Source organism: Hevea brasiliensis, chromosome 1 (genome assembly GCF_030052815.1).
Source record: "Hevea brasiliensis isolate MT/VB/25A 57/8 chromosome 1, ASM3005281v1, whole genome shotgun sequence".
Classification (NCBI taxonomy): domain Eukaryota; kingdom Viridiplantae; phylum Streptophyta; class Magnoliopsida; order Malpighiales; family Euphorbiaceae; genus Hevea; species Hevea brasiliensis.
The window spans coordinates 22,040,530-22,063,753 of record NC_079493.1 but is presented as its reverse complement, the minus strand read 5'-3'; the positions used below and the strand labels follow the sequence as shown (position 1 = coordinate 22,063,753).

The 23,224-nt window shown below is 28.3% G+C and overlaps 2 protein-coding genes across 2 annotated transcripts; both read right to left on the bottom strand.

Annotated features, from left to right (window-relative positions):
* Window positions 1–9,638: 9,638 nt before the first annotated feature.
* LOC110666112 (uncharacterized) lies at window positions 9,639–10,316 on the bottom strand. Its single transcript, XM_058144519.1, has 2 exons — window positions 10,103–10,316; window positions 9,639–9,929 (listed from the first exon to the last, which is right to left on the bottom strand). The coding sequence occupies exons 1-2, from the start codon at window positions 10,271–10,273 to the stop codon at window positions 9,858–9,860; spliced, it is 243 nt and encodes an 80-aa protein (XP_058000502.1). The 5' UTR covers window positions 10,274–10,316; the 3' UTR covers window positions 9,639–9,857.
* Window positions 10,317–21,291: 10,975 nt separating this feature from the next.
* On the bottom strand, window positions 21,292–22,886 carry LOC110666113 (uncharacterized). Its single transcript, XM_021826492.2, has one exon. The coding sequence runs from the start codon at window positions 22,321–22,323 to the stop codon at window positions 21,394–21,396; it is 930 nt and encodes a 309-aa protein (XP_021682184.2). The 5' UTR covers window positions 22,324–22,886; the 3' UTR covers window positions 21,292–21,393.
* Between the last annotated feature and the right edge of the window lie 338 nt (window positions 22,887–23,224).

Genomic DNA, 23,224 nt, shown 5'->3' with positions numbered 1-23,224 from the left:
AGTCAAGATGTGGCCACTGTTTGGCCATACATCCTTCATGGGAATTGTTCCTCTATGTGTTAACTTTGTTTTCCTTTTTGAATCATGTCATTTAGAGTTTTAGAACTCAAGTTATCATCAAATAACCAAAACTGGTTCTTTAACTCACTCAAGTTCTAAAACTAGGCAGATTCTGGAGTCAATCTTTTCTTAATTATTTGGATATGTTACAGCCACTTTTAGGCCTAATGTTCTTCATGGAAGTTGTTACCCTATGTCTTATGATTACTTAGAATTTTGAATTACAATTTTTCAGATCTTGTAGAATTAATTATAGCAAATTAACTGGCCTGTACTCAGGCACCCTGTGTCTACAAGATTCCAGGTTTAGGTCAGTGGCTTTGACTCTCATTTTAGGGTTCCTACACTCAAATTTTGAGAAAAGTTTCTAAATCAAAGTTGAAGCCCTATCTCTTAGGTTTTCAAAACAGTTTGGCTCATCCCATTTGGGATTTTCTAGTGAAAGTTATTGTATAAATTATGTTCTAGGTTCAGGTGATGATTGAGGCAAATTCCAAGATTTGATGTACTAATTTGTTCTAGCAATTTGGCCTAGTTTCCTTGGCTTCTGGATTCTGGTCAAAATATCAATATTGTAGATCTATGTCTTATAAAAATTTTGGCACTGGTTTCATTGCTTTTACAATTTTGTAGATCAAATTATGGCCTTTTTGCCAAAACTGATTTGGTAAGCCTATGTCCAACAAATTCTGGGCAGTTTGGTTCTGGACTGTTTTGTTAATCTAACTTGTGCTAACAATTTGACTTAATTAGAGGCAGATCTAGGTTCTGTGTTCTTCATGAAAAATGTGCTCTTATGTTTACCCTTTCCAATGGTTCAAGAATCAGGTCATTCTGACCTTCCTAGTGTGAGTTATGGCTATTTGAATATTTACTATTTATTTAGTCATTTTTCCAGATCCAGATTAGGGTTACCCGGATTCAAGCAATTTTTAGGTCATGTTAAGGTCAGTTTTTGGGCATAGTCTCTTCATGAAAAATGTAGCAAATTATCCTAGGTTTCATCTCCAATTGGCCTCACACCAATTGGAGCAACATAATTCAACTTATGGCTTAAAAACCACACTAGACTTAAGGTTCAATTTCCTGCACAGAAAAATCAGCACTCCCAATTTCAAATCCTCCCAACTCCCAAACTTCATTTCACATTCATAGCACTTCTAATAGTCAACAATTCACCTCAACATCATCAATTTCAAGCCATACAAAAAATTCCCAATTGAGATCAAAACCCTAACTTCCATGTTCATTTTTCATGCAACTCATACCAAACTCATACTAGATTAACATATCTATCATGTATGGTTATCAACAACACCCATAGACAATTTAATTCAATCAAAATTCATAAAATCCTAAACACCCTCATGGCTGCCGAAAATTAGGGTTTCAAATTCCTTATCTTTTTCTTTCAATTTCATGCACTACTAACACCTTTCCACATGCTTACAACAAGTAAAGAAGGGAGGTAAGGAAATTCTTGCACTAACCTCTCTTAGGCGAAATCCCTAAGCTTGCTAACTTCAAATTCTTCTCTTCTTTTTGCTCCTAAACTCTAAATCAAGGTTTAGTGACAAGTTTTAATGAAGGTAACTATGGAAAATTTGGTGAGATTAGCTTGGAAATGGAGCTTGTGTGAGCAAGAATGGTGGTTTCTCTCAAATAGGTTTCAGCTGGCTGGTTCAAGAAGGAGATGGCAGATTTTCTTTCCACTTTTCTCTCATTTTATTTCTTTTAAAATTGGTTTATGAGTGCTTGTTGCAATTTAATTGGTTGAGAGCCTTTTAATCACATCATGCTTACTCAAGCATGATGTAATAATTGAACTTTTCTTTCATTTTTCTTTTTCTTTTTTTTTTACTCTTTTTTAATTAAATTTTTAATAATATTTATTCACATTTTATGTCATATAATTTATTTACTTAATTGGACAAGTTGGTCGAAAATCATCTCTAAAGGTGAAATGACCAAAATGCCCTTCGTTTTGCTTATCGAGCTAAAATTGTCTATACCGATTTAGAAATTTCTCTGAGCATTTCCTTGGCATTCTATTGCCATCGAAACCTCAATAACTCTTCTCTGGAGTTACAAAAATTATTTCATGGGGTTTCTCCACGGGTATAGGGTTGACAACTATCTTCACAGTCGCTTCCCGTTAGGTCACCCATCGCTGGAATACCGGCTCATTTAAATTCATTGTATTTCATTGCTAAAATTTTTTCTTAATTTTTCTTATCATTATTTGAATTATTTATGACTCCTCACTCTAGTTTAAATATAGTTCCAGACATTCTGACTGTTCGGATAGACATTGGTCATCGGAACAGTAGAATATACGGACTACCTAAAGTAAGGGCGTTACAAATTATACAGCAAAAGATAATCCTCTCTATTTCCCATTATAAAGGTGATTAATCTCATAATAAATAAATGAAAAGACTCAAACTCGAGACATTTGCGCTACCTACACTATAAAGGTGAAGGAAAACTAATCATACTAGTCAATATGACTATTTATTTTTATGTAAACATATATAATATAGCATGATACATTGATTATTCCTTCAATTATTTGAGAAAAATTCAGAGAACTCTTAATCTTTCATTTTAATCCTTTACACAAGATTTTTTATTTTTGACCTATATTATACCTTTTTATTTTTTATTTTATGATTAATATGCTTAATTTTTCAAATTTATTGATGAAAATGTTAAATATATCAATTGATATATCTTTTTTTTTCACTTTATAATGAATTAAATTTAACAATTTATTCAATTGTTTATTATTAAGTTGAGAAAAATTGTGCTATTGGTTATAAAAATTAAAAAAAAAATTTAAGGGTGGAATAGGTCAAAATTAAAAAAAAAAAAATCAATAGTGTAATAAGGCAAAATAAAAGATCAAGGGTGCGCCTGAATTTTTCTAAAAAGTTGCGGGCTAATTTATATATTAGCCCTATATAATATTAATTTTATAAGGATTCATATTTTCCTAAGTACTTGATTGGATTAATTAGGAGTTGAGATGACAAATTTTGACCTGACCCATCAATTTAATCCTAACCCACTCAATTAAAAGTGATCTATAATTAATCTGTAAATTTGAAATTTCGATTGACAGTCAATAAACCATTTAGATTAATCTAATCAATTAGAATTTTTGACTGAAAATTAAAAAATAAAAATTGATTTTTCTAAGATGACCCACAACTTATAAGTTGACCCAAATCTAACTCAAAATATTTTTTTACATATACAGCGACTTGATTGATAATTCAAATAACCTACAATTTGAAATAACTCTACCCAAATCCATCCAAAAAAAAACCCTAATAAGACATAATTCGAATGACCTAAATATATCAAACTCAACCCATTTACCACATCTAATTATGAGTTAATTCTTTATCATAAGACACTCCAACCCCTCATAGCGCTATTGACTGAAGAGATTTGGACAAAATGTTAGCTCATTAAGTTATTTTCACTCAGTGCCAATAATCCCCCTAGCATTTATAAGAGATTCAAACCCATGATTTCTACTCTAATACCAATTGTAAGAATCGAGCACTTAGCACTACGTTAAAAGCTTAAATTATTAGCAGATATGCAATTCCAACTCCATATAACATAGCAGCCAAAACACTATATGTCAAAGAGATCTAGGCAAAATGTTGGCTCACGTAATTATCCCACCTAATGTCAACATGTAACGATCTCAGAATTTGAATTCTATATCTTAGGAGGTTTCTTAAGAATCATATTATTTTAACCATTAAATGTCTATCAAAGCTATATGTTGAATCGCTGGTTCCTAATGAACTAAAATAGGCTTATAAATTTGGTATAATTAGTGGCAAGAAAAATAAGAGGAAAGGAATTTTAATTTTGACTATTGTTAAGGCATTTCGATTTATATATTAAAACTCATTAAACATTTATTTAGTGAACAATAAATTTTGTATTATTTTCTTAATAATTTAGAAATTAATTGGATGACTTGACTTTGACTACGTTGGCATTTGCTTAATAAAATAGATTTTTTTTTTCTAAATTGAGTTTACCATGAACCCAAGATACAGAATATACAGTAGCCTCTTCTCTCCCTTGCATATTGATCTCCTCCTCTCTCTATATTTTCTCTCTTTGTTTCTACTCTCCTTATCTCTCTTTTCAAATTTCACTTCTTCTTGATCAATAAATAAAATTTTAAAAACTAAAAATCAATAAATTTTATAAAATAAAAAATCAATAAATTTCACAAATAAAAAAATTAGTATCATTAAACTCGGCCTAAAAATTAAATCAATGGAGGGATTGGAATAATAGATAAATGGTTAATCAATGAATTAATGATTCACTTATTGAGTCATTAAAAAATTAAATAAATATATATAAATTAATTAATTATATCACTTATTAATATAATACATAAAAATTTCTATAAATATGTACTTTTTATTCATTTTTATTTATTATGTATCAATTTAGATGTGTCACATGATTTCTTTAATCTAGAAAATTTCAATAATAAATAAGAGTGATTTTAATTTTAATTGAATTAAAATTTAAAAAAATAAAAGATATAAATTAAATTTAAGAATAATAGTCAAAATTTGAAAAAGATGAGCAAAGAAAGAGAAGAAAATTAATTACTAAAATGATAATGAATAGAATATTTATAAAAATTATCCTACCTAAATTTAAATAAGTTTAATTTTTTTAATATCTAAATTTATTTTAATTTTAATTATATATTATTTAAATTTATTCTATTAAAATTTAATCACCCATAAATATCTAATTCCTTATCATCCTTATCAAGATGCAGTCCTGCAAAAACTAAGTGAGGAAGTGCAGTCCTTCAAAGACTAAGCGAGGAAGTGAACATCAATCTTAGTCATCAGATGCCAATTAGTCAGGAATTCTACATATTCCACGTCAAGCGTGTAGTGGGTTCCTTGTGTTACAAGAATACTTCCTTGGACCAATCTTTGTATGGGCGGCGAGAAATTTTGCACTACCAGTCCACCGCCACCTCCATTAGTTCCCTTCCCCGTCTTTCCCACTACCATACTTTTTTTTTAATCACTCCCCCATGTTTTATTCTTGATAATCCCATTCTTTTCTAAGAAAACATTTATATATACTATAAATTTATTCTGATTATTAATAATAATTTTTTTTTGACTTAGAAGAATTTAGAAAATTTGCAAATAAAAGTTCTTAAATTAAAATTTTGACTAACAATATTGAAAAGTAGATATGAGAATTCAGAATAATCTTATCACCTTTTTTTTATATATTTAATAAGATGAATAATAATTAATGGACTATACAATACAATGAAAGATTTTTATTTATATTTTTCACCATAAAAATAAATAATCTTAAAATAAATAGATGAGTAGGTACGAATTCGAAACTCTCTGCTCTCTATACTTTAAAGGTGAAGAAAAAGCAATCGGATTACCTTCTGATTTGCCTCATTATTATTTTATTGTAATTTATTTTGATTTTGTGATTAATTATTGTTAATTATGCTATATATATATATATATATATATATATATATATATATATATATATATATATATATATATATATATATATAATGCATTTTTTCTATTATAGGTAAAGAGATTTTGTGTGTCCAAAATAAATATAAATGGGGGAACTCAAGTTGAAGGGATGAATATATATGTCAAATCATTTCCTTTTCATTATGTGATGAATTCCAAGGACATGATTAAGATGAAGTCGGTTATGTGGTGGACTGAAGATTGATCAATATTATCAATAATTCTCAACATGAAAGCGATCCAACAACTATTCTTCCACAGTAGATTCGTGCAAATCCAAAATAAATTCCCAAAACTATATCACAAGTCAATCTTGTATTTTGCATATATATAATTGAGATGATATAACGTTGACACATATAGCTAGTAAAATTATGTGTAAGGTCACTTCACTACCATATGTGTTCACATATCCCCTTTTATTTTGATTTGATGTACTCATACCTTGTAATGTCAAAGTAATAAAAAATTATAATTTTTTAATATTTATGCTATATTTTGATACTAAAATGAGGGATTTTGATTTAGTTTTAAGTATAAATTATTGGTAAATCGTGGATTTCAATAACTTTTTATAGTAATACTATTTTATAAATTATTTTAATTTCACATTCAAATAAGATGCTTATTAGGGCTGAGCAGAATTCGGTTCAAACTGAAAAACTAAACCGAATCGAGTCAATTCGATTCAATCGGTTTGATTTTAAAATTAAATCGGTTCGGTTCAATTTTACATTATAAAAATTTTGGTTATTTCGGTTCGGTTCGATTTTGAAGAGAAAAAAATCGGTTAAACCGAACCGAACCGAATAGTAATTTATCTAGTCAAATCAAACTAAATCGAACCGAATTGATTTTTGAATTGATTTATTTTTATGAAAAATTTATGAATTATATTTACTTTTATATATATTAATTGTTTAATTTCATTGATTAATGGTTATTAGGTTCAAACTAAAACTAAAATTAGACCAAATAACTTGAAAATCAAGTCTAAATTAAAAAATCAATAAAAAATCAAACCGATCGGTTTAAACCGAACCGAACTGAAATAGAGCAGTTCGGTTCGATTCAATTTTTCACCTATTTCGGTTCGGTTCGGTTTCTAAAATTTAATTTGATTCGGTTCGGTCCGGTTCAGTTTGAACCGAATACTCACCCCTAATGCTTACTGCATTTATAACCCTAATATACATTCATAATTCTAATAAATTTCACATTTTAAATTCCCATGAGGTCAAAGAATTTCAAATTTAAATTTATTAAAATTTGAAGTAGGAGAATTTAGAAAAAAGGAATGTAGTTTGCTCTCTTGAAATTTAACTCCTGGCTTAGCAGTTTAATAGAGAAAGTGGATGGATGGATCACGCATATAACAGACGTAAAAATTGTTAGTAATTTGGATGTAGAAATTGCATGCATCGATGATGGTTTTGAAATTGTTTAATAGAGAAACATCAAAAGAATGGAAGGTACTGATGGTGGAATCCAATTCCTCTGCTCAGTGTACGGCTTTTTGCTGATTTTCATGACCAAAGCCAGCCCCCCCCATGTGTGGAGATTTCAAGTTGTAAAGGATGCTCACTTGCAGCCTTAACACATTCACTTGCCTCCTCTTCTCTCTCTCTCTCTCTCACTCTCTCTCTCTCTCTCTCTCTCTCTCTCTCATAGTGAGGCCAATTGCACCATTTTTGGAGCAATTTGTACTTATTTGGCTAATCAAGCTGCGATTGTGCATCCAAATCATGCAGAGAGGAAGAAGGGAATTTCATTCTAGGTAATTTATAATTGAAATTGAATAGAAAGATGATCTAGAATTTGGTTGAATCAACAATTATAATATGCTTATTAACAAAGAATGGTTGTAAAATTAAAAAAAAAATCAAATAGATAATTGCATTTATTGCATTTATTTATTTTTAACAACTCAATCAAATAGATAATTAATTAATTAATATAATAAACTGAGTAATAATATCATCTAACTTTATTGAGAAAAAAAGATGTTTTGTTGGTAGTGCCAATTGTAGGTCCCAAAGGAATTCAAGAAATTGAAACATCTACTTTTCGTTAGTGTCTAGTGTGGGAGCTGCAAATACATGAAAGTGCAGGGCAGGGCAGGGCAGGGCTTAAGAGGGGTCAACCTGAACCAGAAACATGGCTCCCACACTGCAAAAAGATGGTACCGTGGTCTGTCATGGGTTGTAATATAAGTGGCTACATGCTAATTTTCATCTTAGGAACTTTACTTCATAATTGCACATGCAAACTGACATAAATTTGATGCTCTATCATGTCAGCTACTTATCTTGCTTTATTGCTTCTGGGACATGCTCAAAGGCATCAATTGTGAACGACCAAACCACAAAAAGGCACCTACCCTTTATGGTTCTCCAGCAGTTTCAAGCCAATAGAGGATAGCAGAGCCCAATTGTGTTTGTAAATGCAGGATGCTCCCTTTGAAAATATAAGTTGGCAGCTCAACAGATATAATGAAAAAAATCAATTAATTCTTATGATGAATGGTTGTTATCCACACCAAAACTTTAGACTTGCAAGGCTTTCAAAAGAGAAGAAATGTTCCACAAAGTGCCATGCTTGGTAAAATAATTTACTATCGTCCAGCAATTTTTTTTTTTTTTTTTTTTTTAAAAAAAGGCATATTTCATTTATAAAGAGCAAAATATATGATCCAAACAAATTACAAAGGCCATACACTTTAGAAAGCCTAACTAAAACATTGAAGCCCATATCACCTCAAGAACCAATCCTTACTATAAACCCTAAACAAATTAGGTTAGAGAACCCGAAAACGTCAAACCTGGCGAAATAAAAGAGCAGAGACATCTCCCTCTTCACCCCCACCAGGATCCACCCACTACCAGCTGCCACAGATGTCAGCCACCCAGAATCACCTAAGAAGGAAACTCCACCAAACATAGAACATGCAGCAACCAAGCAAAGATCCCATACTACATCAACAGGAGGGCACAAGCAATTTAGGAAACCAAATACAAAGCCAAAGTAGATGGACATGGATCATGGGACGCTGGTAAGCTAAGAAAGGCTTGGCAGATTCACAACTAGTAACCACTAAGCGGCACCAGCTCGACCCTTGAGCCGCCAACCAAAGTGGGAAGAACCCCCTATAAACCATTCACTAAAATAGAGCAACAAGCAGCAGGAGAGATTGCATCAATGACCTCCAATTAGGAGCATGAAAGTCAAAAGACCAACATGTACAGCTTCCCCAAAAACACCCAACACCCATCCGACTAACTCTCCATGACAGGAGACTAAAGCAAAATAAGAAAACTAAAAGAAACAGCTAAGAATAAATTAAAGAAAACTAAAAGCAAAGAGGCCGAATCTCCCACAGAAACTATAACCATGCTAAGAACTCTAGAGAAAAGGAGTCGACAGAAACCTATAAGTCGATACAGTGCTCATATCATCCAGCAACCTTGTTTTTACGCCTATGAGTCGGAAACAGTGCTCTTATCATTCAGCAACTTCTTTTTTACAGTATTCACACCAATATATTATCTCCTCTTATAACTAAAGACTACACATTATTCTTAATATGGTTAAAAGTTTTTAGAGAACAAAGACAAAGCCACAATTTTAACTGGTGTTTTAAATTGTCAATTCTCATGTTTTGAAACCTGATCCCATATTTGAAAACCAAAATTTCCCCAGAATTCAATATAATTGATTTTTTTTATCAATAAGATTTCAATTCTTATTAACTTAAAAAAAATTATTTAAAAGAAAATATAAACTAAATATAATTATATGAAAATTTAATTAATTTCTTTTCTTATCATAAAAAATTCAATTATTTTTAACTAAAAAAACATTTCAAAAAAAAAATAAAAAAATATATAAAAAAAAAATATGATTGCGTAAAATTTTTTTTTTTTTTCAAATGATTTTTTCGACCAAAGCCTAAAGAAATGCCCTAAATGGATGATTCTTCACTTCCACAATAAGTAGTAGATAAGACTCTAGATTAAAGATTATTGTAAGGTTTATGGTGATCAGCACAAAGACAAAAGTATATTAAATTTGTTCAAAACTTTCTATCAGGAATACAGAAAATGGAATTAAAAAAATGATATTTCAACATTGCGTGCTTGGATACCCGATCAACTTTCTTCTTGTGCTCAACCAGTGAAGTGAGGAATCTGAAGAAGGACATCCAAGTTAAATCTACTTCCTTCCACGGTTAAGCCTCTGCAGATGGTAATTAATGCTACCCCAAGACTTTCTTTTGCTGGTAGCCTGCACGATAGCGGTCAAAATCTTTAGCAAATGCTGAATTACATCAATGATTACAGAGTAATGAAAGCCAAGATAACTACAAATTTTAATTGAATGTTTTACCCAAGGGAACACAAAAAGCAAATGTTAAAAAAATGGTACAAAATAAGCTATTAAGTCTATAAAATCATCACCTGAGCATCCATACAGGCATTCAACAGTTCCTTTTGCCGGACACATTTATCAATATCTGATTGGTTAAGAGACACGCAATTGAGAAATGTTATCAATTCCTTCATGCAAGGTTTCGTGAGAGAGCCATATTTCTTTGGGTTAATGTATATGGTTCCAGCTTTCCGACCCATTATTCCAGTGTAAACTGCATATGTCCAAACCAGACAGTGTTACTCATGCAGCTTTGATAGATTGGCATTAAAAGAAGCTTAAAAACCAAGAAAGGGAATAAATAAATAATGAAAAGCAAAATGGACAATTATATAGTTTTGATGAATTCGACTAATTTCAATTGAAAAAATGAAAGAGTATGCTGAATTCTTATCAAGTAAAGATTGGACAAACCGAAATAATTATAGACCTCAACCTGAAGACAACAACACACATTCACTTAGTGACGCGAAATAACATAATTATGTCAATCTCCGTCTCTGATGGAAGACAATGCAAAAATCCAGGTTAAGGTATTTATGAAGAAGAATTGAACATGAAACACCATGCAGTTAAGTTCTGCAATTCAATGACTTCCTCTAGAAAATCACTTCTCAACCTAGCCTTATTTTGATTCTTAGAACCATTATGAGTTAAGTGACTTATTGTCCCTAGGGATGTCAACGGATAGGATACCTATGAAATTAACGCTGCACAAACCTGAACCCTATTAGATATAAACTAGCCAAACCCATCACATAACCCATTTAGAATTTACCTATTGCTATCCGTACCATAACGAAGCTAATTTGTACTATCCACATACCACACAACCCCTTTTCTTGTATTTTTGCTGAAAATTTAATGAAAATGGAGTATGTGGAGTCTGGTATCCGAACCCGATATAGTAAAATAAAAAAAAAATCCTTGTTTCTTCTTTTATCTTGATTACTTTTTTTTTTTTTTTTTGCCATCAGATACGGACTGGACTAAAATTTTATGAACCAGCTTGCGACGGAAGCAAGAAAGAATCCAAATTCCAATTAGATGAAAGCAAAAGTAGAAATTAGCAAGGAGACTGCAGAACTAATGAAGCAAGTAATTGTCATATAATATAAGCAAACTCAGCAAAATACATTAGCAGGATCTCCACCAAAGAAGCCATATGATTTAGAACTACATTCCTCCATCATGAAGTTTATGGCAAATGACTTTTCATTGAGGTTCACTGGAGCCAAAGTTGAGACAAAATTTGTTGACAGAACCTTCTTAGCATGTCCAGTCCCACTCTAATATGCCTTTTTACCTCTCCAAGTGAACTGACTGAAACTTTAGTCCCTAGCACTCCTTAATACCTTATTACAATCTAAAGACCTTGGAGTTAAAACCAATCAAAACATGAGTGAAGCAAAAATGTCAGTTTGATTTGAAATTAGTGAGTAGGGGAAAAAAAAACCTAAACTCAAAAGATTGAAAAGTGAAAAGCTAATGATATGAACCTGCTTGACTCCACTTCAAAAGCTAGCTCACCAGGGAAGGTTTGCAAACCAATATTATATAAAACCTAAGACCTCCCTTCAGAACCAATATAGGATGCATCATTCCCAACCCCTTTAGATTGAACATCCTCGTGAAGCAACCAGGGTCATGACTCATTCAGCCCGATTTCTCCCGAAGAATGTTAGGGAACCTTTGTACATGGCCCACCGACCTACATAGAGTGAGTCTCTGATACTAAATAATATGAACCTGCCTAACTCTGCCTCAAAAACTAGCTCACAAGGGGAGGTTTGCAAACCTACATATAGAACACCCAAGACCTCCTTGCAAAACCAATGTGGGATGCATCAGCTAATGAGACTCATAATCATATGGGTTACCTCTAATAGCTGAAAGCTAATTAGATTGATAATCATATGGATCACCTATAATAGCTGAAAGCTAATCAGATGGAAGGAAACTTCTTCCAGAAAACACAGCAGGCAGCAGTGAAGGGATGCAGGAAAGAAACAGAAGGCCGAGACTGGAAGAATGACTGAAAGACTGAGAAAGCCTAGGGGGCCGCAGGCGGCTAGAACAAAATATGAGAAACAGGTCTGAGGGGATTAGGGGAATAAGAGAGATTTTAAGGTAGAGGTAATTAGGTTTAGGATTACAACACTTAAAAGCAAAGCCTAAAACTATGTAGTTCAGTGATATTTATAAGGATGGCAACACATAGAGTACCTGAAAAATTGGGATACCCAAACCCAAATCTGTGTAAAAATATCACTAATCGTACCCATTGAAAATCCGATTATTACCATACACATACTACCTGAATCCAATATTTTTAGTAAAAATTCAATTAAACTACACACTGGTCAGTTACCTGAATCCGGATAAAAAAATTTAAACATTAGAAAACAACTAAACAAAGGAATTCTAAATTTTCCACACTAATTCATTAAATAAATCATAAAAAATCCATAAAAAAAACTAATAATACTAGCAAAAGTTCGTCATAAATAAATTACATCTTTCAATGTAAGTATTACCATTTCATAATAAATAGAAATACATTTCATAATCATGATAATTAGTAATAACATTTCAATACAAGAAATAAAAGAGACAAAAATTATAGTTGATTTGATTACGTTTATCACTTGTTGGACCTTGTCACACTTTCTCAATGACAAGTCATTCTATGGATCTTTCTCAATATTGTGTTAACTAAATAATAACGCTCGTCTAAGGTCAGTCCAAAACACTACTTGAAATCAGCTATTACCCATTTTTCAGAAAATGCTGCTTTTATTCAATGAAAAGCAGTGAGAAAAAGAATCTTTCTTTGTGTGTGTTTGATTTATGGATATAATCACATTTTTCTTATCTTTGTGACAATACTTATCCGTATAATTTAAAGTCTATCCTGTCTCTGCAACCCTATTGCGCAGATGCACATGTTTTTGTTTTCCTGAAAATTTTCCATTTCTAAATCCAACACAAGAACAGATACTGATAACAAATACAAGTACTGATGATACGAAAATAAAATTGAAGGACCATATAAAATCCTAACAAAATATATTAAGAGAAACAAGTATTTCATTATTAGATTACACATCCAATAATAAATATAGAAGAGAAAAATCTATTAATATCCTGAAATGGCAAAATGGGTTGTTGATGAGACGTGAGAATCAAATGGCGATTTTTTAAATAAAATGAAGATAGACAGGAGGTAGAAATGTGATAGCTAGCCTATAATGCAAAGAATAAAATTCTACACAGTTATACGAAACAAATTAAAATATCTAAAAGTGCAAGCAAATCAAATCAAAAACACCCTCCCAAAAAATAATGCGTGTTATCCCGTAGCCATGTGTCTGTATTAAGGCGTGTTAATGCTCCATTACCTCTGCCCTACTAGAGCAGCAGCTACAAGACGGAGCAGCCGAGAATCAATCCTGTGATTCTGCGATCTCAACGGAGCAGGACGGCGCAGCAGCTAGATATCGAAGACGGGGCAACAGAGATTCGATTCTACAATTCTGGACAGAGAGCCAGCCGTGCATGCATCGAGATTGATCGGCGACGGTGAGATTGAGGGGCTGCGCTAAGAGACGATGACGTTGAGAGACTGAGAGAGAGACTTTGAGCTATCAAGCTAACAAAAGAGTAGGGCAGTTGCAAAATGTAAAGAGCAAAGAGGACTAAGATAGGGTTTCTAGGAGTGGGTTTACCTTAAAACTACGTAGTTTAGTGAAAATATAGTTTATATATAGTATTAAATAGATTTAGGAAAAAAAATTAGATTTAGGAAAATAAATGTTAGTGTTTTTTTTTATTCCTTAAAAAAAATATTGTGTTTATATAAGTTTAGCTTTAAAAAAAAAATTGTAAATTTGAGATTAATTTTAATTTCTATAAGCTATAGTGTTAAATTTTTTATATAATTTGATTATATTTAATATATAATATAATTATTTAATTAGATATAAAAAAGTCAATTTTTATTATATTATAAACAATTTAATTTATGTGATATTATATGCAAAGAGAAAATAAAATAATAATTTTTTTATCAAATATAACATATGTATATAGATTAGCGACGGGAATAAATTATTGATAAAATCATAACATATAAAAAAGAGAAAAAGAGAGGACGAAGGAAATTTTCATAAAATGTCAATTTTAAATTAGTAAAAAATATTTACAAATTTTATTTATTTTAATTTGAAAATATTTTAAATAATAATACATTTTGTGCTTTTTTATAATTTATAAACTCATTAAATAAGTATTAATGTGATAAGAATGAGAATTGGAATAAATTTATAAAAAGAATTCATAATGTATTGCAAAATCTTAAGGGCAAATATTATAATTTTTAAATTAATAAATTATATAATATGATAATTTTTTATTTATATAATTTTATGAAAAAAATGATCCAATCACCTTTTTTTTTTACAAATTAAATTTTTGAGAGAAAATACATAAGAAAAAGTGGTCATCATGTAAACTTTTCTTTTATTTACATGATAATGCTTTTTCATATTATGTAATTAATTAATTTGGTTAACATAATATTTTATATTTAAATATAATATACACATATACAAATAAAAAATTTATCAAATTGCATGATTTATTAATTTAATTTATATAATATTTACATATTATTTTGACATAAATTTTAAAAAATTATGATGAAATTATTTTAAATCAAAATTTTAGATTTATATGATTACACTCGCACATATTTAATGGAATGTATAAATTATAACTACAGACGCAAAATATGTTTATAATATAGAACAAATAATTTAGTATAATTATTTTTAAAAAATTTAGGACATGACACATAAAAGACATGTTAATAAGAAAAATATTCATTATATTTTAGACATAATATATGTATATTATATTTTAAATATAAAATATATAATTATTTAAATATAAAATTTAGATGAATAGATATTCTACTAATAAAATAAAATTTAAGTGACATAATTATTTCAAATTGAAAATAAAATTAAGACTATTTTTATAATTTACTCTATAATTAACAATAATTTAGTAATATAGCTTCGTCCCAATTCGATTATTCTCTTCGCATCAATATGAAAGAGGATGGCGGGTTATTCAATGATTCTTCTCATTAAGTGTCATCTCGAATTTGATGATAAATCTCTTCATATGAGATTGAGTTAAATCGAGGATGTTAACCAGTAATCTGAACTTTAAACTTAAAGGGCCATAACTGTCCTACCTATAAAGTTTTATTTTTTGCAATTAAAAAAAAAAACCTAAAGAATGTATTTATTTTAAATTAAAAATAAAGAGACTCGCATGCAACTTTTGATTACTTTAAAAAATTAACTTTGTCATTTAACGTTCACTTTTACTTCATACACATCATGAGTACAGGATGAAACAAAGGAGCCCATTACAATTTCGGGCCAAAAAGGCTGGCCTTTTCAATACTGTGGGCTGGCTGACACTGTAGACAAGCTCATGGGTCAACAATTTTACAATTAGAGACCAAATGCCGCACGCCGCCGGCCACACCCCCCCCCCCCCCCCCCCTCCAAAGATTTTAAAGATTTGCTAATTTGTGAAAAACAGATTTTTATTTTTTATTTTTTATTTTCTAAAAAAATATATATCACCTGTAAATAAGAGAAAATTAGAATATATTTACTTGTAAATAATAACAAATAATTTTTAATTCAAAACAATAAAAAAATTATTCATATGTTTCATAATTAAAAAAAAATCATTATAAAATACATTTAAAATTTATTTGTTTTAAAATTTTTTAATATGTGATATTTATTTATTTTATAATAATATAATCATTTTTTATTAATTTAAATAAATATTCTTTTAATAAGTGTTCAATTTTTAATTATAAAAAAATTATAATATAATTTCAGTTATAAAAATTTATTATTTTTCATTTGAAAAATAATTGAAAATTAAAACTTTTATTACAAATAGAAATAATAGAACATAACTTAAAATTGTTTTTTAAATTTTAGTTAAATATTAAAAAATTGAAAAATTAATTTTTTATTATTTATTTAAAAAATTAACACATATGAATACGAAACAACTTATAAAATCTTTTTAAAAAATTACTCCAACTTTTTATAAGTAAATAAAACCTAAAGTTTTCACTTTAAAATTTGAATAATTAATGTAAATCTAATTTTAATTTGTATTTATCTATTGATTGAGTTTAAAAAATATATTTTAAATTGAAACCCATCCCGCATAATTTATCTAAAGGCTAGAACGAAAACAGAATACATACATTATAAATTTAGTGAAGGCCAAACTAATGATAGGGAATGAGTTAGTTTTGATGGAGTGGTACTATTCCAAAGTAATCACTTTAAATAGATGAATTATAAGTGCTCGACAAAATAAATAAATAAATAGTTATTGTAATTTTAAATTTTGATTTTTAGAACTAAAAGTTTATAGCTTTGGAATTCATAAATAGCTTTTATAAACAATGATATTGAATTTTAAAATAACTATAAAATATATTATTTATTTATATTTTAATATTTTTAACATATTTATATAGCTGAATACAACATACCAATTTATTAAAATTATGACATAGTAAAATATTGATTTATTATATGCAACTGTTTGTTCTTGTTATAGAACTCTTTATTTTGTTTAACTCATTAAATATATATATTTTTTATTAATTTTAAATCAATAATATAAAAAAATATATTTTATATATAATATTATACATTTTTCGATGTAATATTATATGTTTTTATATAATATTAATAATTGTTAATTTAATAACTTTTAATAAATGCATATTACACTTGTTAGAAAAATCATCTTTCTAATTAATTAAAAGTGATATATATCTTTCAATTTCTCCCTAGGGATAAACATTCAATAAATCAAATCGAATTTTTAATTAATAGAATTATTAACTGACTTTAAAAATATTAATGAAAACGAGTTAAAATAAAAAAATTTGGTCAATTATTGATTATAACCGATTTAACGGAAAGAAATAAAATATATATTTTATATTATTAATTATTTGTTAATAAAAATATATTTACAATTTTTTATTTATAAAAAATAATAAATATAATTTAATATTTATAAAAGAATAATTACTAATTAAATATTATCATAAAAATAGTAATTATCTAAATAATTTATTATTAATAAAATTTTAATTACTAATAAATAAAAATTTAATTATTTCGATTATCTTTAAAAATAATAATTGAAAATAAAATAAAATTAAATTATTAATAAAAAATCATACCGTAATCAAATTTCAATTCGATTAGATTATTTAGCTATAACCGTACACACTCCTACCACAAATAATTACAAATTAGAAAAGGCAATGCAAATTCCAAGCCACTCTATTAAATTTAAGAATTTATGATCAACTTTACCTCTAATCACTTATCATAATTCTTGGTTTCAGTTTCCTCTCAAGTGATGAAAGATTATTTTGGAATTTCTTTAACCAAACATTGTCCAAGCAAATTCCAGCCAACTTCAAAATTGGTTGGTCCCCCACCTTTACACATTTTTCAAATTCTCAAACAACTATTTTCAGAATCTATAATAGGCCAAGAGAACAAAATGAAATGATTTTGAATTTGGCCTTATCCTAGATATTCAAATTCCAAATTTGAATTTCAAAAATTAAATTATTAAATTGAAAAAAAAAAATACTTTACGGAAAATGATTTTCTTGGCATCACAACTATTAGCCAATAAACATTAATTACTTATGATACCTGGCAAATTTATAAGTGGATAAATTTCAACGACTATTTCTAGATTTATATGGTTATAATACTATAGTCTTTCAACTTTAAAATATAATATAAAATTTTTTCAATTTTCAAATTTTGTATAATAAAATTTCTCTGATTTTTAATTATTGAATTTTCTAGTTAGACACTAATGTGAATAACTTTAGCATGACGATTAGTCAATATTTATCTCTAATTTTTTATGTAAAATGTAATATTATTCTCTTTACACGTAAAAAAATTATTCTCCCTATAGAGAGAAAAATGATTCAATTTTCTTATGAATTGAGAAAAAAAAGAAAAATACTGACTAAGCGTCACATTGGAACTATTCAGGTGACCGTGTACTTGAAAAACCGATATAATTAGAAGTTAGAGAAATTTTATTGTACAAAATTTGAAAGTTAAAAAAATTTATATTACATATTTAAGTTAAAAAATTGTGATATTATAATTACATAAATTTAGATACGATTATTAAAATTTATCCATTTATAAGTAGAGATGTGAGTTTGCAAATCTTTTAAAAAATGAATTTATTTTAATGGAATGGGACCATAAATGAATTGACCTCCAGAATGGACCACCTTTATTTAAGGGCTTCGCTCTTTGACATGGAGCCATGTTAGAGTACACTATCCATATATTTACATTCATCCCCCAAGCCCACTCTAACTGTATCATTTTTATTTTTTTTTTATTTCCAAAATTATGAAGAGAATAGTATAATGTGAGCTGCAAATTGATGTAAAATAAATATGTAAAATATTAGAAATCTAATATATATATATATATATATATATATATATATATATATATATATAAGTTAAGGATTAAAAATAGTTAAATAATAATTAACACGTGTATTCATGAATGATTGATTCTTGGAATAATTAAAAAATAATAATTTTAATTAAAAATATAAAATATTTATAATTTATAAATTTTAAATATTTAAAATTTCATTTTAGTATCATCTTTATTTTATTAGAGTGATCTTTATTAGATATACATTTAAAATAAAATAAAATACAATTGAAATTTATCCATAAATAAAAAAAACCATGAAATATAAATTCAAATTGATTTGATATAAGAATTTTATCTATTCAAATAGACATTAGAAATGATCTTTATTTATCTTGACGGAACCTAGAAAAATTAAAAATAAAAAGAATTAAAATAAAAAAATATTAGTTAATATTGCAAAATTTTTCTTTATTTCAATAAATTGCCCTTTTTGTATAAAATAATCAATACAATAAATACCATCTCATTTAATAAAGTTATTTTAAAAAATACCCATGTGACATATAATTTAAATAAAATTATTTATCAAATTATTTTAAAACTTAAAATTAATTGTTGTTTATTTTATATTTTTTAAAATTATTTCTTGAATATCAGCATTGACACATATTTTTGTTCTATATATATATATATATATATATATATATATATATATATATATATATATATATATATATTGAAATCACATATGATCTTTTGATTTTATTTTATACTATAAAGATATTATATTGTTATATTCTTATAAAAAAATATTTAGAAGGAAATAATTAATAATCATTTAAGAAATGAAATTTTAATTTGATTTGAATAGTTATATAATTATTCAAAATTTAATATAAATTTAAATTATATTTAATAAAATAATATATTTAAAAATATAAAAGAAAATATTAAATTATATTATTAAAATAAAATAGCAAACAATTCATGTTTTAGGGCTAGTTATAAAATAAGCCAGCGATTCCATATAAAATGTTTTACATACATAGAATGACAAACTAATGAAATATAGATAAATGTATATAAATGAATTTCATCAAATAATAACTATTTATCAGCAAGTCCAATTAAATAACAATTACTGAGAAGTAAATTCTATCTAACATGAAATTATAACTTTACCATACAACCATAGAATTCTCTATGTTAATGCAAGTGATTATTAATAATTTTAATATATATATATATATATGTGTCAGATTTTATTAAATATTATTCATATGATAATATCATAAAAAAAATATTATATATTAAAATATTATGTATCAAATTTTATTAAATATTAGCCATATGATAATATAATAAAAAAAAATATTTTATATTAAATTTTATCATATATAAGTCATATGATAATATTATTAAAGAAAAAATTACCTAACAAACTCTTAAAAATATCTTACAGTTATATATATATATATATATATATATAGAGAGAGAGAGAGAGAGAGAATTTGCCGATTCGTATACGTTGGAAGAGCCAAACTATTATTATATTTTGTTTTTCAAAACAAGAAAAAGACGAGATGTTTGGAAAAGGATTCAAAATTTGAAATGTTTGAATAGGATTAGGACTTGAGAGGAGTGTAGAAAGGAATTGAAACTTACTTTTCGGCCGAATGGCATTATAAAATTGACATTTCTTGTTGTTTAGGTAAAAGGCTAAAAGAGCTCTCATCATAATTCATAAAGATGAACACTGTTTTCCTCTTCTCTTCATTTTCCGTTGATTAGACTTTCTCCTTTCCAATTTTATATTATTAAATGCATTTTTTTCTTGATTTCTTTCCTATTTTTATATTATTAAATGCATTTTTTTTCTTGATTTCTTTCCTATTGATTCCAACTTTTATATTATTCCTTTTCAATTTTGAATTATGAAATGATATTTGAATTAGTATACAAGTAATTTTATAAAAAAAAAACTATTTTTTTTATCTAAAAAAAATCATTCCAATGTAACAATTATATCTTTTCTAAACCTGAAGTTCGGGTTAACTGTTAACATTTTCGATATAACCTAACTCTATAAAAGGGGATCTATCACTGAATACGAGTTGACACCTAATAGGATAAATTACTAGATAATTAATAGTCTCCTCCATTGCATAAGACTATCTCATCAAGTTAATCACTATCTATACACACAATAGTAAAAAAAACTAATTTTCCTTCATTCTAAAAAATACTTTCCCCACATTCTCTCTCTCTCTCTCTCTCTTCCCTTGAGAAAAGCAAAGTATTCATACTCCATTGCTAAGATTGAAAAGGAAGACAATGAAGAATTAAGTATTTAAGGCACTAGCCCTGCCTAAAGAAAGAATCAATTTTAGTGCCCTTAAAATAGTAGCACCACCCCTCTGTCACATGATTAATAATTACTCAGATTAAATTTGTTTAGGAAACATGGATAATGGCTAAAATGGAATTAATACCCCACACTTCCCCCACTGGACACAACCTACATCTTAATTACAGTAATGACAGAATTTGTCAGTTTACCTTGGAATGCTCAAGGTTCCATGCCAAACAAACGTTGTAGAATGGCCATGTCTATCTTTCAACAACCAAGATGAATAAAGAAATACCCAGAAAAAAATCAGAACTTCAATGCACAAGTACTAATTTTGTAAGATAAATTAACAGTGAAAAAAAATCAAAAATAAGATTCATTTCATGTTAATTTAAAACAAATTAAATTAATGAACAGCGGGTTTCTTGTCTAATGGTCTAAATGTTGTAGGTGAAGAAGCCAATGGGAGTACCTGAGATGAGCTTGAAGGATAATGTGGGAGATTATGAAAAAGATCTCTTTCCTTGTTTTTACTAACAATGAAGCCCAGGAAAGAACCCTCTGTCTCCTCTGTTATCATTGATGAATTAGAACTTTCAACCCAAGAATCTTGAGCAGAAGTACTGGTTTTAGCTGCCCTTTTTCCAGCTTCTTCCATTAGTCTTCTAAACAGTTTTTCCTCTGCATCCCTCAAGAACTTGAATTTTGGAGGTGGTGAAGATCTCAGCCTGCTAATCTCTGCCTCCATTGATTCATAGAGAGGATTGAATCCATAGCGATGATAAGAATCCAAAGGATTTAAGGGAGACATTAAATGTGGAGAAGCTAAAGGGGTAAGGAACGGGGTGTCAACAGCCACTGTAAGATCACTCAAACTTTTTGTTCTTGACCCTTTTCTGCCCCTATCACCCTTTGATTTCCCATCTTCAGACTCCAAATCCTCCTTTGTTTCCTCTTTGATTGTGAAGAGAAATCTTGGTGGGCCTGAGAGACCGTGCAGTCTCATGAGCTCTGATTCTACACTTTCTTCATCAAAAGCCGTTAGAAGCAAATCCTTGCTTCTGCCTAATTCCAAGTCTGGTTCTTGGCTATAAGCTTCTGGGTCTCTCACTCTATCTTGAATGGTGTTGTCAATTTGCGAAGAGGAGGATTTCTTCCAGCAGATTAAGTGAAAGAATTCCTTTGCATAGTTGCTGCTATTATCATCATCTTCAACTTCTCTGTTGGTGATTTTCTTCTTCCACCATAGCAAATAGTAGAGCTCTGCAACAAGTGCTAAAAGAAGGAAACCAAAGACTGCGCTCAAACCAATTCCTAACCCACTGAAAAATACCATCTTTGGCAGAAAATTCACATTCCCAGAACAACTAATCTAGATCTTAATGCTCTAGTACAAATTTCTCCCCTCCCTTTACCAGTGAATTTCACTTAGAACCAACCCATCAATGAGCTAATATAACAAGCATCTATTCTGCAAGCAAACACAAACACTCCAAAAAAAGACAAAGGAAAAACAAGGAGAGTCCTAAAGAAAATAACCCAATTAAGGAACCAAAATCCTCCACTAAGGTAAGATTTTACATTCTCAAAAATCCAAAAGCAAAGGCATATAATGAGAAAGCAAGACAAAGGGCCATAGATATGTTGCCTAAAACATACGCTATAAGCTAGGAATCCGGGTAAGGTTTCTGGGAAATTAGTGGAGAAAAAGACTTGCCTTAAAAGTAGAAAGGAGAACAAAAACTAAAGCGCACCCATCCAAGCACCATAAACAGTTCTATTAGAGAGAGAGCAAAGTTCTGCACATAAATGGGGGCATGAGCAAATCTTACACAATGCTTTGGTTGTGTTAGGAATTTGGTTGGAAAGGCAGCTCACACAGCCATGGTATGTTGCAAAACAGCGTGTGCCATCTAATCATTAGGATATAAAAGAATAAACTATAAATTATTCCTTAAAAACTATATATTTCTTTCTATATTTTTTATAAAATATAATTTAATTTCTTAAATTTGATTCTGCCAATAGAATACTTTCCTTGTTTAAATTCTTCATTAATTTTTTTAAAATTTTTTCTTAATTTGAAATAATAACGTCGTTTAAATTTTATTTTATTAACAAAATTATTTTTCTATCCAAATATTAAATTTACATAATTATAAAATTTTAACTATTATAATTCATTAAATAATTTATATATGAGTATGTATTTTTAAAATAAATTATAATAAATTAAA

Bases quoted from the DNA above. Each gene is read 5' to 3' on its own strand.
- LOC110666113 (XM_021826492.2), bottom strand. From the start codon at position 22,323: ATGGTATTTTTCAGTGGGTTAGGAATTGGTTTGAGCGCAGTCTTTGGT.
- LOC110666112 (XM_058144519.1), bottom strand. From the start codon at position 10,273: ATGGGTCGGAAAGCTGGAACCATATACATTAACCCAAAGAAATATGGC. The intron at 9,930-10,102 runs GTGATGATTTTA...GCTATCGTGCAG, and splicing joins ATGCCTGTATGGATGCTCAG to GCTACCAGCAAAAGAAAGTC.